Source organism: Haliotis rubra, unplaced genomic scaffold (genome assembly GCF_003918875.1).
Source record: "Haliotis rubra isolate DU_JTF1 unplaced genomic scaffold, ASM391887v1 Scf87, whole genome shotgun sequence".
In the NCBI taxonomy this organism is placed as follows: domain Eukaryota; kingdom Metazoa; phylum Mollusca; class Gastropoda; order Lepetellida; family Haliotidae; genus Haliotis; species Haliotis rubra.
Window position 1 is genome coordinate 1,745,891 of NW_025767601.1, and position 18,919 is coordinate 1,764,809.

Consider the following 18,919-nt stretch of genomic DNA (forward strand, 5'->3'; position numbering starts at 1 on the left):
AAATGTTCTGGAACACAAACATTGTGAGGGTGATGCGAAGCAGGTAGGAGTCGTGTCAAAATCACACAAATTAAAACATTTGGACAACTTTCAAAAGAACCTTGTAAGGCAGTCTATCAACAAGCTCTATTCTGAAAACAAATACATGTCGCTGAAAATTTTAAAAAAGAATTTGAAGCAAGAACACAACCTCAGAGTATCAAAGTACACACTCTGGCGACTCTTACACTCTTTCGGGTATCGTTATAAGAACATTTCGGGGGGAGAATTGGTCATTACTCTGTGAACGCCCTGATATCGTTCGCTTGAGAAATAATTTCTCAGGGTTATAAAGAAGAAGCGCGAGGAAGGGTTCGAGCCATTGTACTTGGACGAGACCTGGGTCAATGCCTCGCACACTGCCAGCAGTCAGTGGGTACCGGATGGGGGTGATAAGGGGTCACGTAGAAAGCTGCCTCTAGGGAAAGGAGAGAGACTAATCATTCTCCATGCTGGTTGCTCCAGCAAAGGCTTTCTCCCAGGCTGCGACTTGGTATTCAGGGCAAGGTCCACAGATAACAGAGACTACCATTCCGAGATGAATGGTGCGGTTTTCCTCAATTGGGTTAAAAACAAGTTGGTACCAGCTCTACCAGAGAAGTCTTTTATCGTAATGGACAATGCCCCATACCACAGCGTGCAGGACCCCGACAGTAAAGCCCCGACATCGAACAGTCGAAAAGGTGATATGATATCATGGCTCGACAAATTTCAGATCGCAAGGCCTTCAAAGGCAACGAAGCCTCAGCTATATGAGATCATAAAAACCCACAAAGGTGAACCTTTCTACAAAGTTGACAGTTACATAAAAAGTAAAGGTCACGATATTCTGCGACTTCCACCCTATCACTGTGACTTTAACCCCATTGAAACGATATGGGGTATTGTCAAAGGACATGTTGCCAGATCAAACACAACTTTTCGATTACGTGACGTAGAGGTTTTGCTTAAGGAATCCCTTAACAAAATCACGACTGAAACTTGGCAAAACTGTGTCAACAAGGTAGCCAACGTCAGTGAACAAGGTTACTGGTCTCGGGATGGCTTACAACAGGCAACTGTGGCACCACTTGTCATCCCTTTAAGTCGTGACTATGACACTACGACGGACGAGGAACCGACAGGTCTCCCGGAATAGATTTTGAGATGTCCCCCGCCATGACTGGCTGTTCCGTTTCTGCGGTTTCACCCCGCCGCGACAGATAACAACTTTTGCGTTTTCAATGATGTTAGTTTCTTAAACAACTTTTTTGGTGGAGTCTGGAAAATTTTCAAATATAAGAAAGCTGTTGCGTATTAGTAAATGATAAACGTGTACTATTTATATTTATGTGGCAATTTTGTACAATGATAAAATTTGCAATTCATCGGTCCGTTTCTGACTCAAACGGACTGTAACTGACTATGTCTGACAATGTTGTAGGTGAGGGACAGGTAATGCGTGACAATCTGGAAAGGTACGCAAACGAAGCACTCCTCAATACAAGCCAAGAAGACCGTCGAAGGTACGTGTTTATTTATTGTGTCTAACCCTTATAGCGTAATTGTGTTTACTGAATTAGAACTGAACTGATAAAACACATTAAGTCTAGCTTTTGGTTTTATAACATCACTATTCTTATTTCACAAGTTGTAATCTTAACAGACGTAAATATATGTGTTCTATGTCGACACAGTTTTGATACAGTACTAGTAACATACGCATTTGTTAACTTTGTGTTTTCTGTTGTAGGTACTGAAGTAACTGAACATAAATCAAATGTGATCAGCAGGTCGATTTTGAATAAAGTGACGTCACTTCCATTGATATTTTTTTAGCTTATCTTTTGTGAAAATAATTTTGTGTGCTAACAAACGAACGTATGTGTCCAGTGTGATGGTCATTTGTTAAGTAAACGTGAATAGCTCAGAAAGATGATATCTGAATTTCAATAACGTTCATGTTGAAGTAGAGTTTAGAGGTCCCAAATCCACACACCCAGGAAAACTATTGTAAACTGAAAACTCAAGATATTTATCATTAACCACGAGTCACAACAGTCACGATATATAAACTGAAACCATCAAAGGAATACTTATATATCTATATACGTATCAGGTATGGTCGACAAAAATGCATAAATCCTTTCCTGAGTATGTATCTAATTTATCCATTGTGGAACTTGAGTGTCACAAATATACTCTTTAACAAATTAGGGGAGCCGAACTTTCAATTTGGATAGGAAGTATAAGCGTTAACAAACTTTTTCAAAGACTGATATCTTTTGAACGCACCACCATTTCACTTTTTCATCACCCCTAAACACAACATATGGGATGCACGTACACGACACAGTAGACCCATACACATGCATGTGGTGTCATTCTTGAATTGGCGGTTTTCAAGAAGGTCGATAACTGCAGACCATTTATTTTGACAATCATCTTGCATCTGTTGATCACACAGTTGCTAGTGTTTGTTTCTAACCGTTTTATTGTTTGAATTTACAATGCGGTGTCAGCAAGGTGCTGAACGTTTACTTTGCAATTGGCATGTAGCAAACAGGCACTACCCAGCGTGAAGTGGCCAACGTCTTCAATGTTTCGAAGTCGGTCGTTAACACACTTTGGAACAGGTATCAGCAAACTAAAAATGTTGACGATCGACCCCGTTCAGGTCGTCCAAGGTCCAACCCCTTTTCATCTTGTGCAAGGAAGGGTCAAAGGGTAGTACTTCCAGGACAACATAGTGGCACCCTTTGTTGTCCCCTTTGCTAGGCATTTCGGTCGTCATTTCGTCTTTCAGGATGATAACGCCCGTGCTCACCGTACACGTATCGTCAATAATCACCTCCAGCAACACAACATCTATCGTTTGCCATGGCGAGCAATCAGCCCTGATCTTTCCCTCATCGAACACGTCAGGGACATGATAGGGAGACATCAAGGTCCAGGGCCGCCGACTACGCCGGATGAACTTGGCCGTGGGCTTCAGGACGAATGGAACACTCTCCCCTAGTTGGTCACTATGCCTCGTCGTCTGAATGAATGTCTGAATGTCTTTCAAGAGCAATAACTGTACAAACAACTAAGGTCATAAGGAAGTGCAACTGGTGATGCACTCTAAAACATTCATTATCATCATATCAACATTGACTGACTCTGATATATTTCCCAATTTTTCAATCGTAAATTAAAAATGAAGTTCCCCTACCTTGTTTTGAAGTGTATGCTTCAACATTCAATGTCCAGAATGAACTAGACCTACAGATTTCTGTTGTATTCTGACAGAATACGTTTCCAGTATATGACGAATGTAAAACACGACCGAAACGGTAATTTCTATGAGAGTTTCTTTGACTTGTCTAACTGCATCGTTGCTGAGGAGTTGTGTTACTGCCCTGCCTGGTCCATAGGCGTGATAAGCATGGTAAAAATAGGATCTTTACAAAAGTGCTTGTCTTCATGTACTTTGAGCTGAGAGAGACATACGATACTGCATTTAAATAGTCGTATAACTTCTTGTAAGTTTCATATGGTGTCGGACTAGTTAACAGCTGTTCTAGAAGCTTCCATAATACACGGGGACTGCTGCAAGGTTCAGTAACCAGATCTGTTTACTCTCTTTCGAGATGGTGTATGGTGCAAACTGATTTGTGCATTCAAAATACAAGAGAGCGCCGAGAACGTGCAAGATGTTAATGGTGTTAAACCATTTCAATAACATCACTTTTTGAACCTCAAATCCCATATTTAATAAACATGAACTGAATGGTGTCACTTGCAATATTGTGATTAATAAAATAATATAAATGAACAATAATAGCCAAGTAGCGATTGATGCGCCAGTAAAATATATACTGTTTTGCTGTTGGTGCCACAGCTACCCTTCACGTCCAGCGGAGCGTGAGTTCTGGCTTGTGTGCTTGCATTAAGTGACAGCTGTAAGCAATGTGTATACCTTGTACGTTTTAATGGACGTTTAATGTTGACGTTAATGTTTACGATAGCTGCACAGAATCATGAATATTCACTGATGAACTTTCTATTTGAGATGTGGTTGTCCGACTGACTGATTGTGTCTCAGTGTTTTCAAATTACCAACTGACTGACTGAGTTTGGTTTTACGCCGCTTTTAGCAATATTCCAGCAACATCACGGCGGGGACACCAGAAATGGGCTTCACACAATGTACCCATGTGGGGATTGGAACCCGGGTCTTCGGCGTGTCGAGCCAACGCTTTAACCACTAGGCTACCCCACCGCCCCCAAATTACCAACTGTTAGTGCAACCTTTCGTTTGATGTGTTACGCCGCACTCAGCAAGGTTTAGTTGACACATAGCAATTGCATGGATCGATGCTCATGCTGTTGATGACTGGATTGTCTGGTGTAGACTCGATTATTTACAGACCGCCGCCACAAACCTGGAATATTGCTGTGTTAAACAACATAAAAGAAAACAACAACAAACACATGAACAAAAAAAACCCACTCAATTAAGTTTACAGATTATATATCGTTTTCACTAGTAACTACAATTGATTTCACAATAAGTATAAAGTTCTTCAACATAACAACATGTTTAAATAGCTTGGGACATTTCAGTAAGACATATAGAGATTTTAGTTACAGAATTTCATGGAGATTACTGCGACCAGAAACAGCAGAGTGAGTACCCCATTGGGGTAGCCTAGTGGTTGAAGCGTTTGCTCGTCACGCCGAAGACCCGGGTTCGATTCCTCACAAGGGTACAATATGTGAAGCCCATTTCTGGTGTGGGGGCGGTGGGGTAGCTTAGTGGTTAAAGCGTTCGCTCGTCACGCCGAAGACCCGGGTTCGAATCCCCACATGGGTACAATGTGTGAAGCCCATTTCTGGTGTCTCCCACCGTGATGTTGCTTGAATATTGCTAAAAGCGGCGTAAAACCAATCTCAGTCAGTCAGTCAGGCATTTCTGGTGTGCCTGCCCAGATATTACTGGACCAAAGGCGGCTTAAAACAATACTCACTCACTCACTTCGGCAATAAAATGCCAGTATGATATGTTAGTAATGATACTGTTCTAAGCTACATCCATTTGTTTTCGTGTATCAAAGGTCAAATTGAAACTACTGTCACAGTGAAATTATTCAGACCCCATGTGTCTGCGAAACGGGCCTAGAAGCCAACGAGGAAGCCCATTGGACATTTGTATATTAAAGCATTAACCCTGTACAATAATGTTCGACTCGTTAAATATTCCGCCATTTCCCAGAGGTGAGGTGAGGTGAAATTGGGTTTAACGTCGTGCTGGAGAATATTTCGCTCATATGACGACGTGCATGCGTGTGTATGTGTATGTGCGGCTGCTTGTACTAGCCCAGACTTAAGCTGGTTTTATAGTGCTAGCCCACTGAGATACCATGCCGCAGTGAAGCATGAATACCCCACTCAGACACATTATACTGACTCCGAGCCGACCAGTCCTTGTTGTACCCATTAATGCCGAGCGCCAGGCAGGGACCAACAAGTACCATATTTTAACGTCTTTTGGTATGACGCGGTCGGGGATCGAACCCGTGAACTTCCGCTCTCCGGGCGGACGCTCTAACCACTACACCACGGAAGCGGTCATTTCCCCAGAGACAATTGCTTGTTAGGTACTTTGGAAAATGGCCATTTTAGCTGTGATAATGGGATAAGCCTATCTATTATATATCATCCTATTTAATGACTATTTTGTTTTCTTGAGAAATCTACATATTTCGGAAAGTATATGAGTCAAATTAAATATTAATATTTCATCCCGCGGTGATGGATTAGAGATAATTATCATGGTAGTAGCTGAATCGACCCACGTCTAAATGGTAATGACATCTGACAAAAACAGTTCTGGACAGTACATTTTCGAAATGCCCTTCGCTCGGGGGTATTTTAGAAATATATTTACAAGAATAGTTTATGTTGGGGCTGTTATAAATATCAAGTAACAAGATGGCATCCTTTTTATTCTTAGCAGTGTTGTGTAATCCTTATGAAAGATATTACCTAAGGGTTCCATTAGTGATCCAATTGCTTCTCTGCATGTTGCCCTTCAAAATTCTATAACAGGAAAGGTATAATAATGTGTGTCATGTGAGTTGACGCCAAGTTTCTTTAGCCATTTTTATTCCACTGTGCACAAGCACAACCCACGACACTGATACTGTCATTACCATCTCCTTTGTGAATTTTATGTATGTTTCTGTAATGGAGGTAGACTGAAGACTCCACAAAAAACACAAAAGTTAAACAAACGCGTTTCCGTAAGAATTTCGAAACATAAACTGACACGCAAAAGAAAGTATACACCCATGTTTGTTGGTGGCTAACCATGACACAAATAAGAAATGACCGTTTAGTCCATGGCGATGTGTGTGATACAGGTATCAACGTTGTGTACATATGTACATATCTTTTCTCAGACTGGCGAAACATGAAAGAAATAAGAAATGAAGATTTAGTCCATGTGTGTGATACAGGTATCAAAGTTGTGTACATATGTACATATCTTTTCTCAGACTGGCGAAGCATGAAAGAAATAAGAAATGAAGATTTAGTCCATGTGTGTGATACAGGTATCAAAGTTGTGTACATATGTACATATCTTTTCTCAGACTGGCGAAACATGAAAGAAATAAGAAATGAAGATTTAGTCCATGTGTATGATACAGGTATCAAAGTTGTGTACATATGTACATATCTTTTCTCAGACTGGCGAAGCATGAAAGAAATAAGAAATGAAGATTTAGTCCATGTGTGTGATACAGCGTATCAAAGTTGTGTACATATGTACATATCTTTTCTCAGACTGGCGAAACATGAAAGAAATAAGAAATGAAGATTTAGTCCATGTGTATGATACAGGTATCAAAGTTGTGTACATATGTACATATCTTTTCTCAGACTGGCGAAACATGAAAGAAATAAGAAATGAAGATTTAGTCCATGTGTGTGATACAGGTATCAATGTTGTGTTTAGGACCTTAAATTTGCAGTGTTTCCAAACTAATATCGTTTTGATAACGTTCGTACTATTTTGTTCAAATCCAGTTTTTGTGTGTACATATCTTTTCTCAGACTGTTCACTTACATCAGACCCGTGAAGGTCCGGGTTAGAATGAACCTTCAGTAACCAATGCTTGTCGTAAGAGGCGACTAACGGGATTGGGTGGCCAGACTCGCTGACTTGGTTGACACATGTCATCGGTTCCCAATTGCGGTTGATCACTGGATTGTCTGGTCCAGCCTCGATTATTTACAGATCGCCACCATATAGCTGGTATATTGCTGAGTGCGGCGTAAAACTAAACTCACTCACTCACTTACTCACTTACATCAGGCATTACTGGCATGTAGAGGTTTTTACAGTTTGCCTACAAACAGTTTGCGGACAAACCAATAATCTACGATGCGAACCCATGATTATCATGTCTCTACATTTCATATTTCCGTACTGTAGGCGTACGGAGGTTTCCTAGTGGTTAAAGCGATCGCTCATCACGCCGAACATCCGGATTCGAGTCAACACATGGGTACAATATGTGAAGCCCATTTCTGGTGTCCCCCGCCGTGATTTTGCTGGAATATTGCTAAAAAGCGGCGTAAAACTGAACTAAACTCACTCACTCACTAGGCATCCGGACCACCCGTGGAGTCTACAAGATTTATATTGAAACGGTAGAATGTGTTCTGCGAAGTGCAAGACATGTGCATTGACGATCTGGCAAGTTCATTTCTCCTTGAGACATCCTACACACTATGTCTGATTAGTGCTTCTGTAATCTAACAGGAATGTTTACGTCAGTCGTGAAATCCAAGCATGTATTTCCTTTGTTAGGTCAGTGTGAACCTTTGGAGCAGAGTAACGGCTGGATACAGTATATAAGGCAACAAAACATTTAAACTTCTCTCGATTTTAAAACTAAAACGCCATAAGACCTGTGGATATCACTCACACACACGCACAAACGCAAACACACATAAAAATTATAGCACACACACACGCACACGCACACACACACACACACACACATACATTCATAGGACGGGGTTGAGAGCTTAGGGAAACAGAGTACACACGGGATGCTTGTTTTAGGCGGAATTTCTATTCTGTAAACAAACCCACATGAATTAGATATCAACCCAACTATAATATGAAAACATCTTTATTGCCGAACGCGATATGCAGGATCCAGGCCTTAGACAGGGCATTTGAGACGAGTATTTCCCGATGCAATCATTTCAAAGACCCATTGGCCTTCTTACACTAAACACAAGATTATCTACTCAGCGAGTGTGGTTGTTCAAAGGTTAAACGGCGGCCTCTAGCATGTCGTCACTGGGGACTGTTATGTACTGATATTAGTTCCTGAAGGTCCTACGTGTACGCCGATTAGTTGTGTTGAAAGGTATTGAGACTAACAGGACACCAATCCGTTTTGCCCAAAGGTACACCGATGTGTTTTGTCCAAAAGTTTTGAGACTTACGGGTAAACCGATGTGTTTTGTCCAAAAGTATCGAGACTTACAGGAAAACTGATATGTTTGTCCAAATGTTTTGAGACTTACAGGTAAACTGATGTGTTTTGTCAAAAAGAATTGAGACTTACACGTACACCAATGTGTTTAGTCCAAATGTATCGAGACTTACACGTACACCAATGTGTTTAGTCCAAATGTATTGTGACTTACAGGTAAACTGATGTTCCAAAAGTATTCAATATAATATACTTACACGTACACCGGTGTGCTTTCTCCAAATGTATTGAGACTTACAGGTAAAGTGATGTGTTTTGTCCAAAAGTATTGAGACTTACGGGTAAAGTGATGTGTTTTGTCCAAAAGTATTGAGACTTACAGGTAAAGTGATGTGTTTTGTCCAAAAGTATTGAGACTTACAGGTAAAGTGATGTGTTTTGTCCAAAAGTATTGAGACTTACAGGTAAAGTGATGTGTTTTGTTCAAAAGAATTGAGACTAATGGGAACAGTAATATGTTTTGTCCAAAAGTATTGAGACTTACAGGTAAAGTGATGTGTTTTGTCCAAAAGTATTGAGACTTACAGGTAAAGTGATGTGTTTTGTCCAAAAGTATTGAGACTTACAGGTAAAGTGATGTGTTTTGTCCAAAAGTATTGAGACTTACAGGTAAAGTGATGTGTTTTGTCCAAAAGTATTGAGACTTACGGGTAAACTGATGTGTTTTGTTCAAAAGAATTGAGGCTAATATGTACAGTAATCTATTTAGTTGAAAAGTATTGACACATACAGGGAAACAGACGTGGTTTGCTGAAGAATATTTAGACTAACAGATAAACCGATTTGGTTTTATCCAAACGCAATGAGACATATACCGTCGTTATTGCGTATCATTTACAATAGTCTACAATTACACTACAGCGTGTCGACAGATATATTGAGACTTGCAGGATATTAAAGTGTATTTGTTCAAAAGTGCGCAGGCTTGCTCGTACACTGTTGAAATTTGTTTGTGTAGACATGTATATGCGATATTGTCTAATGTGGCTTTACGTTGTGGCTTTGTACCACTTGAGCAAGTGTTCTTGTAACTGTTCTAAATCCGTCCCCTCTTAAAGGCTATTTTGCCAGCTACATTGCTGTTGGTGTACATACATGCAACAAGATGAGTACAGAGCGTGCATGTAAAGTACAGAACAAATCTTCAGTATGTAAATCGCATTCGGGTGAATAAATGTTGTTACACAATATATTACACAGTGTGCAACCTGCGGGATTATGACACTTCATCGTCATGTCAAATGCTTGGATTCTATTCCCCATTTGGGTACAGTGTATGCTGCCCCTTATCTTTATACCGCTCAATCACCGACACATACCTTCAACAAGGGGCGGTAGGGTTGCCTGGTGGTTAAAGCGTTCGCTCGTCACGCCCAGACCTGGTTCGATTCCCCACAAGGGTACAACATGTGAAGCCCAGTTCTGGTGTCCCATGCCCTGATATTGCTTGAATATTGCTAAATCCGGCGTAAAACCCCACTCCCTTCAATACATTCAACCTCACCAACATTTAGGCTTCTTTAGTCAGTAACCTCGCATATTTGGTGTTACTTAATAGTTTAAATGAAAATTTCTAAAAAATATAGATATCCTCTAACAGACTGGCGTTCTTAGACCGTCCGCTTATCTAGACTTGCCTCCTTAAAGGATAGAATTACATTACAAAACATCCATGAACTTAGCCTTCACTACAGCCTTGGAGCAACAGGCTAGTAAACAACAAACTGTACCTGTACCTGCCCATGTTTCCGTCAACATCCCTTGTCCTCACAACAGAGTAGTGTTAAAGTTATCAGCTTCAGCATTTCCTTCACACATCGCTTTGCAGTGTAATATTTAACCAACGAATCAAGCTACGACTTGATTCCAGCGAGAGGATAAACAGCGAGTGTTTACATCAAGGACCGGTCACATTAAATCTGCAATATACAACTATGCGGTTTAACATGCGCCACAGCCTTGTGTATAACCTTTTGTACGCTTGAATGTCATCTACGCTGGTTCAAGATCGCAAAGACGTATCGACCGTATATTCACAGATGATGTAGGACCATAGTGTATGCAAACCCCTAAAGTACACGTGCTGGCATTATCTTCATAGTGTGATCATTTTCTTCTCACAGTAATTGATTGTCACGAAAAGCCTGGATTACGTCCATACTCTGTGCGACAAACCTTTAACCTAAAACATGAACTCAGGTTAGGATATTAAACGACATTAAAATGTATTGAATAACGTACGGTATATGAAATGTAACATACGTAAGGTCCGATTTTACAATCGGGAATTATTCGTTTAATATTAACTTACCTGTCTAGCATAAATACAATGGCTTTCTTTCATGTTTGTGAATGCTTGATTGATATTGCATTTGGCTTCGTAACAATATGCACAGTTTGAAGCTAGAAAGAGACTGCGTCTCAGGAATACCAGATTGTTTCTTACCAAAACCTTGAACCTGGGTTTCAAATGAGCAAGCATTGGAGAAGGGCCAATAAAACACAACACTGGCGCAATGAATAAACAAACTGCTCTCAGCTAATCGAGCAATGGGTCATTTAGGGCCCGAGAGATATGGATAGGGTGATTGTGCATTTTAACAAAGACACATATTGGAAGTCAGGATCAGACTCGATTATCTACCGATCGCCGCCACATGGCTGGAATATTGCTAAGTGCGGCGTAAAACTAAACTCACTCACGATAGACACACATTTGGTATCGTTGACCATTTCAGAACAATCCCGTGTGGCGTGTGGTCCTGTGCACAGAGCTCAGGTCACGAATCAGTTGAAGTTAAGCAAGAGAATTGACACAAGGGAGTACGCCTTCCTGAGATCAGGAAGACCCGCTACAGGCATGTTCTTCAGACAATGAAAATATCGACTTCATCGAACGTGTTGAAATTTCAAATTAGATTTTAGACGTCTTTTCGAGAACTGTTTCCTGTAATTCTATTCAATGTCTAAAGATAACCTTATGGGGAAAAGTAGCTTTTGTTTCTTGATACGTTCTACTGAAAACGACTGCAAAAGGCTTTCTTAGAAACAATAAAATATTTACGATTACGCCATTCATCTCCCCCGGACCAGACATTCTCTGAGGACATGGCTCTGTAAGCCAGCGTGTCCTAAGGTTTCTCAGTATAGATATTTTTTAACGTTTTGAATGAATGAAGATCTGAGTCTCAACAGCGCGCCCAACTCCAGTCCTATAGCGAGATGTTTGTCTCTGCGATCAGATTCAGATTTGACAGTATTGTAAAAAAATTATTTGTCACGAAAGACTAGAATCAACCGAAAGGTTTATATCGCTATGGCAAGTGAGGGAGCGAATTGGAAATATGCTCAAACAATATTTTAGTAATATCATGGGACACATCTCTGAATAGAGAATTGCGGCGGTGCGTAGCAAGCCAATTGTTTTCGTGTGAGCCCGATAGGTTGCAAAACTATATATTTAGACAGTATTGAGGGCTTGCCCAAGCTTTTAGCAGCAATCATGTGTAAGCCCGGGCATTCTTTTCGTAATGGTAGCTACGCCCTGTACGCCGAAGGCGACTTGTCCACGTGGCTTCCTAGTGAGTGAGTGAGTGAGTATGTGAGTGACTGAGTGAGTGAGTGAGTTTAGTTTTACGCCGCTTTTAGCAATATTCCAGCAATATCACGGCGGGGGACACCAGAAATGGGCTTTGCACATTTTACCCATGTGGGTATTCCAACCTGGGTCTTCGGCCTGACGAGCGAACGCTTTGACCACTAGGCTACCCCACCACCCCGACCTGTCAGTGACAAGTGTGATGTGTGGTGCTAGTTTTATTGGTACCAAATGTTTTCATGTTTTTGAGGTGAACAGTTCACCTGTTGTTTGTAACGGGTGCAACTGTCCAGACAGGATTCCAGACTTGTTATTCATACAAACATGACATATATAACATGTACATCTAGGAGGAATCGTACAACTGACACTTATTTTTAGATGTTTTGTAATATCAGATTCGTTTCGGCGGATGGTCGAGACTGGTTGTCCTCTGGTACTGACGTTTTCTATGTATCATCACAGGTTTTCAAAGACATTAATCCTTCTTTCATCGTTGTTTATGTTTGATTACTCCAGGGAACACCTTTGTTTTGTGTTCTTTATGCCTCGAATCCACTCAAGGCAACAATGTTTAATCTCGTTTGAGTTAAAAAGAAGAATTAAAAGAAACGTGAAATGTGACCATTGATGAAAATGCACCATGTCAAGAAACAACGATTCACGCCGGCGGGGCATGGTGACACAATCACCTCATTGATCAGACTGTACGGCACGCTATCGCTTGTGGTGATGGAGAGGCTATTCTCCCTACGGGCTGAAAACAATTTAGATACGTTAATGAAACCGCAGAAGCGACAAGAAGGAACTCTTTGCTTTCCGAGATGACGGTACAACGACATTGTCGAATGGTTCTGTTTCATGAATGATTTGCTTGACGGGGTTTTACAATTGGATTTGCTAATAGTGTCTGATTTATGACATCATTTAGTCATAAAATGCGAGACACTCTTAAATCATCCTCCATACGTGCCTTTAAACAACGATGCAGCCTTGGCATATTTCATTCTGGCTTACACAGGAAATTGTAAACTTTTCGAGTAATCGCATGTTCAGCGAAGCCTTAAGCGTTGATGCGGAAAGTCTCCTTTCTTCAATAACATACCATTGCTGCAACGAAACACTTATCCTGCGATCAAATCAACACCATGTGCTTCAAGGCATTTTTGCACTAAATAACTCTCGCTACTCATGTAGACTCTTGTTGCATGCACCGTGTCATCTGGCATGAGAGCCTACTGGTATTGCCAAGTCTCTAAGCAGCGTCATCGCTTGGTAGTCGCTCGTATTGATCTTTAATGGACCTAATTCAGTCAGAAGCCATGCGCTGTCGCCAATTCTCCCATGGATTACACTCGGAGCAGCCACAATTGGTATAAAATCCGCTGCCACCGTCCCTGTACACCGCAGGACGGAAACTAATTGAATGGCACTGCGCATGTGTGCTATGGTTGGAGTTTATATCCACAGACCACGCGTCGACCGATCAAAACAAATGGCGAAGTTGCTTGAGCGGGCGAGAAAGTTTCTCAAACGTGTCTCAACGGCCCGTCAATGTTTCCAACGCGCAGACTAATTCTCGAGCCATCTTAGGCAAATTGGATGTACACCATGGAACGGATAATTGTGTCTATGAATGAAAGCAACAGTTCGGAGCAAAACCTATCCAGCCTTGACTTAAGTGGATTACTGAGCATCGAAAATGAAACTCATTTCACGTACGTGGAGAATGTTCTCACATCAATTCTTGGTGCCAAGAGAAAGGATCTGGCTTCCGTCACAGTCCTGACTGTGGTGTATTGTGTGATATTTCTAACAGGGATGATAGGCAATGTGAGCACCTGTATAGTGATAACAAGGAATTCCTACATGCATACCGTCACAAACTATTACCTTCTCTGCCTTGCAATATCGGATGTGTTGACACTCATCTTAGGTAGGTATTGGGTTAAATCTTAGCATTTGCATACACTAATCTTTGAAATGTAACCCTGTTAACCGGACCGTGTCTTTCCTAACGAGATTGTCCGGCTTACCACATGTCCGGATAAGTGATAATAATATCCATCTATATATATAGTCGTTTCAAAACGTAACGATCTCTGAGTCATATACCTAATACCTAATAATATCCATCTATATTGATAGTCATTTCAAAACGTAACGACCTTGAAGGCGGGATTTGCAGATTAACATTGTTTTCATGTATGTACTTTTGTGTATGTGACGTTCAGAAGGATCATATTGTATGCCTTTCAGGTAACACCATCAGTTGTCGGTTCATGTTTCTTTGTAGAATGAAACTGGTGATATATGCTGTAGTCGTTGAAACCCTGTATAACGTATAATATAGCTACTGTTATCATATAATGTAACACGCCATGGCAATGCCATCATTATATGGATGTATAACTATTTCTTATTACTTCCTTCGTACGTAATGCAATTTACAGTGATGTATGTGGAAATGTATCGTGTATCGTTTTGCTCGTGCGGAGTAGAGATGTGAAATCTGATTTGGGTCATACTGCAGTTACAGAGCAGGTGTGTTATCCTCGCGTGCATGAACAGTGGGGATCGATATTGGCGACAGGTGTGCTTCAGTTGCTATTTTCTGCCAGCTTGGTTTGTTTGGTATCGGAATGACTCTGACGAACACATTTTCAACTGGTACACAACTTTTGATTCGGTGTGTGTGTGTGTGTGTGTGTGTGTATGTGTATGTGTGTGTGTGTGTGAGATGGCTTTTAGACGTCTCATGACTGATGCCACGCGTATTAATGATTAAAACAAATATATATGGGATTTATGATCGTTAATGTACACATCGCTTCATCGAATCATGCTGATTGGTGTTTTTGTTCTTAGATGCATCTAGTAATAGTAATGTTTGCTTGAGAGACCCATGCTGACATCGACGATTACATGTACATATATATATCGTGTAGCCCTGTAGTGTTCAGTCGGGATGGAATGTCCAGGTTTGAATCCCGAAATTCGGCTCATTTCGGTAAACCCATCGATGACAATTCTGGAACATTGCTACAAGCGGCGTACAGCCATGCTCATGCCAGTCAGGCGTTATTTCGTTGTAATGACGAATCTATCTCATATGCTTTGTGAGTTAGCTGATACCAATATGTTGATAGATTATTGACAATTCCATCGTGCATGATACGGAATATATTTAATTTACTGCAATTCATACCTCTAATCCCATAAGCGTATTTTGATGATGATATGTCATACGGTTTATCAATATAAACCATATGGATTCATTGATTCAGTGAGAGAAGATAATTTTCCATCATTTAACCCAGAACCTTGCAGACATAGCTTTAACACAACAGGCGTTGTGTGGACGCACAAAGAGATAGGTTCACTATGTGAGGTGAGGTGAGGTGAGGTGAGGTGAGGTGAGGTGAGGTGAAATTGGGTTTTACGTCGTGCTTGAGAATATTTCGCTCATATGACGACGTGCATGCGTGTGTATGTGTATGTGCGGCTGTTTGTACTAGCCCAGACTTAAGCTGGTTTTATAGTGCTAGCCCACTGAGATACCATGCCGCAGTAAAGCATGAATACCCCACTCAGACAAATTATACTGACTCCGAGCCGACCAGTCCTTGCTGTACCCATTAATGCCTAGCGCCAGGCAGTTCACTATGTGAGCATTATGAAATAATAATGTTAATGTCATCACATATATACAGATGATCTGAATGAGTTAATTCACAGTTATGTACAGTAGGACTTATAAAGTACCGTTAAGCCACAGTAACTGTTATCGGGCGTTCCATTATATGGCAACAGATGCAGTGTTTACAGTGTAAAACGCTGGCTTGGTGTTAGTTTCACTGCAATGACTTCGCGATGGCTCAAGTATACATATGTATGAAGCGGCGTCAGCTGTTTCACAATCCACACCTCCTATTCACAGGCAACAATTCATTATATATTACATTACTTCTTGTTTATGGACGGTAGGGTGACCTGGTGGTTAAAGCGATCGCTCGTCACGCTTAAGGCCTGGGTTCGATTCCCTCATGGGTACAATGTGTGAAGCCCATTCCTGGACCAGCCGTAATATTGCTGTAATATTGCTACAAGTGGCGTAAAAACCTACTCTCTCACTTCCTTTTCATGCTTGTATCATTTCATGGCATTTTGAAAAGTACCTGACTTGCATGTTTTACAGTATGACAAAACGTACAGGTCTGACAACCCTCTCAATACACTTGATCCTCATCAAAACCGAGGCGATGGGATAGCCTATACTAGTGGTTAAAGTGTTGGCTCGTCACGCCGAAGACCCGGGTTCGATTCCCCACATGGGTACGATGTGTGAAGCCCATTCCTGGGCTCGCCGTGATATTGTTATATTGCTAAAAGCAGTGTTAAACTAAACTCACCCACTCATCAAAACCATAATTGTATAGAATTATACGTACAGACGTTTACATATTCGATAATGCCGACTCGATATTCTGCATTTGTTCTGATGTTAGAAAACAATATTCCACTGACTTTTGCATGACATGGCTTAGTTTGGAGTGAAGCAAACGGGGGCATACATCCTACTTCGTTATGCTTCAGTGGAAGTGTACTTCTTGTAGTTGATAAATATATGATAACCCCCACATTGTGTTTTTAGCATAATCTATACCGTCCTTCCAAATATTGACTGTTTTATACCCTCGGGATGGAAGCTTACAAACCACCATGACCGGACTATTGTCATCATTGAGGACTGGGGTAATAAATTATTTGTGTAGATCTTAAGTATGATAAGATCATTCATCTTGGAACAAAAGAAGGACCAGCAGAGATCTATTTTTAGCTTCTGATATAGTAATCGATGAAAGTCAGCGGACATAGCTTCTGAACATCACAACATATTGTAGAATATGAATATGAGATGAGGTGAGGTGAGGTGAGGTGAGGTGAGGTGAGGTGAGGTGAAATTGGGTTTAACGTCGTGCTTGAGAATATTTCGCTCATATGACGACGGTTTTATAGTGCTAGCCCACTGAGATACCACGCCGCAGTGAAGCATGAATACCCCACTCAGACACATTATACTGACTCCGAGCCGACCAGTCCTTGTTGTACCAATTAATGCCGAGCGCCAGGCAGGGACCAACAAGTACCATATTTTAACGTCTTTTGGTATGACGCGGTCGGGGATCGAACCCGCGACCTTCCGCTCTCCGGGCGGACGCTCTAGCCACTAGAATATGAATGAACTACATCAGATATTCTTGTTCAGTATAATCACTCTCTAACGTGGTTATATCTTCATAGATACGCTAGTAGGATCAGTTGACTAGTTGACCTAGTTGACTTATTGGATTTTTCATAAGGGCAGTGGGGTAGCCTAGTGGTTACAGCGTTCGCCCATCACGCCGAAGACACGGGTTCGATTCCCACATGGGTACAATGTGTGAAGCCCATTTCTGGTATTGCTTGAATATTGCTAAAAGCGGCGTAAAATCATACTCACTCAGTCACTATACTCGATATTCCTTCAATGCGTAACCAGCAACAGTACAAAAACGTTGTGTTGAAAGAATAAGTGAGTCAACTCTATATACCTTACCAGAATTCTGATCACTGTTAAACAAATATTTTACGGAATAATTAACCCAACATTTAACAAACGCGAAATAACATTCTAATTTTCTTCCGTTCATGTCTAATATCCAATTACAGTAACAGAAATACTCAAATATAATCAGTTGAAGATTGATTTTAAAAGCTCAGATAAAAAAAAGAGACAGAAAGTGATTTTCTGAAATATCTTTTTCTTCTGCTGACTAGTTCGTTTAAATGTCAGTTGAACCATGTTTGAACAACTTTTTATTTAATTTCACATTGACCATCACAATGAATGACAAACCCGTCAGTCCCATTTGGCCTGATTCGTCCTTAACACACAGTAATTAAAGGTCAAGAGGGTTATGACCAAGACATTCCTTACTGAAATATGACAGTATAGATTAGGGCTGGCTATCGATACAGACCATAGAGATCGATAATGGTTAACTAAATATCGATCCAGTTCATTTTCACCCGTTTTCACGAGAGTTTCAATGGTCATTTAATAAACTTTCAGGACAATGTTGTTGTGCACCCCTGCACCCCGGTCTGGATCCGCCTATGCCCATGAATAAAAACCTAACGTTGTGTATTGTGTGAGTAAATTAAAACTTTATTCATCACAAAAGTGTATGAACGGAGTTATCGATGGCTCTATTTTATATCAATAATCATTAATACAATACGGAATAAAATACTTGACTTGACTTGACTAATAATATTTGCTATCGACCTATCAATTTGTTTAGCCAATCCTAGCATAGATATTATCTCATAAATACGAACAATATAACGTTAAAATATCGAACACGAGTAACTGAATGAAATCTCTTGTGGTTAATACAATACCGAGTTTCATGGTCATGTCGCGTCGTAAGGATGTTATCGCGTTTACTCAGAGGCTCACCAGATACTTTGTAAAAATACCACATCGTTCAATTGCCAAGTGTGCAAGTTTGGCCAGATGCTACTGTTAATATAATTGTCAGTACTAGGGGCACTCTTCACTAATGGCTTCTGCACATGCTATTGCACTTAATGCCATTAACATCGATATCTCAAGGCAGCTGTGATAGAGGATCCGGGGTTCGCGTTGGGTGGGACCGAGAGGGGGGTTTGATTGCATGTTCATCACACAGGAGGG

The 18,919-nt window shown here is 40.9% G+C and overlaps 1 protein-coding gene across 1 annotated transcript in view; it reads left to right on the top strand.

Annotated features, from left to right (window-relative positions):
• Nucleotides 1–13,426: 13,426 nt before the first annotated feature.
• Nucleotides 13,427–18,919, top strand: part of LOC124263176 (pyrokinin-1 receptor-like) — a 53,216-nt gene continuing 47,723 nt past the window's right edge. Inside the window, exon 1 of the mRNA XM_046697748.1 lies at nt 13,427–14,113. Within this exon, the coding sequence (XP_046553704.1) occupies nt 13,780–14,113 (334 nt within the window). The 5' untranslated portion in view covers nt 13,427–13,779. The remainder of the gene's footprint in view (nt 14,114–18,919) is intronic.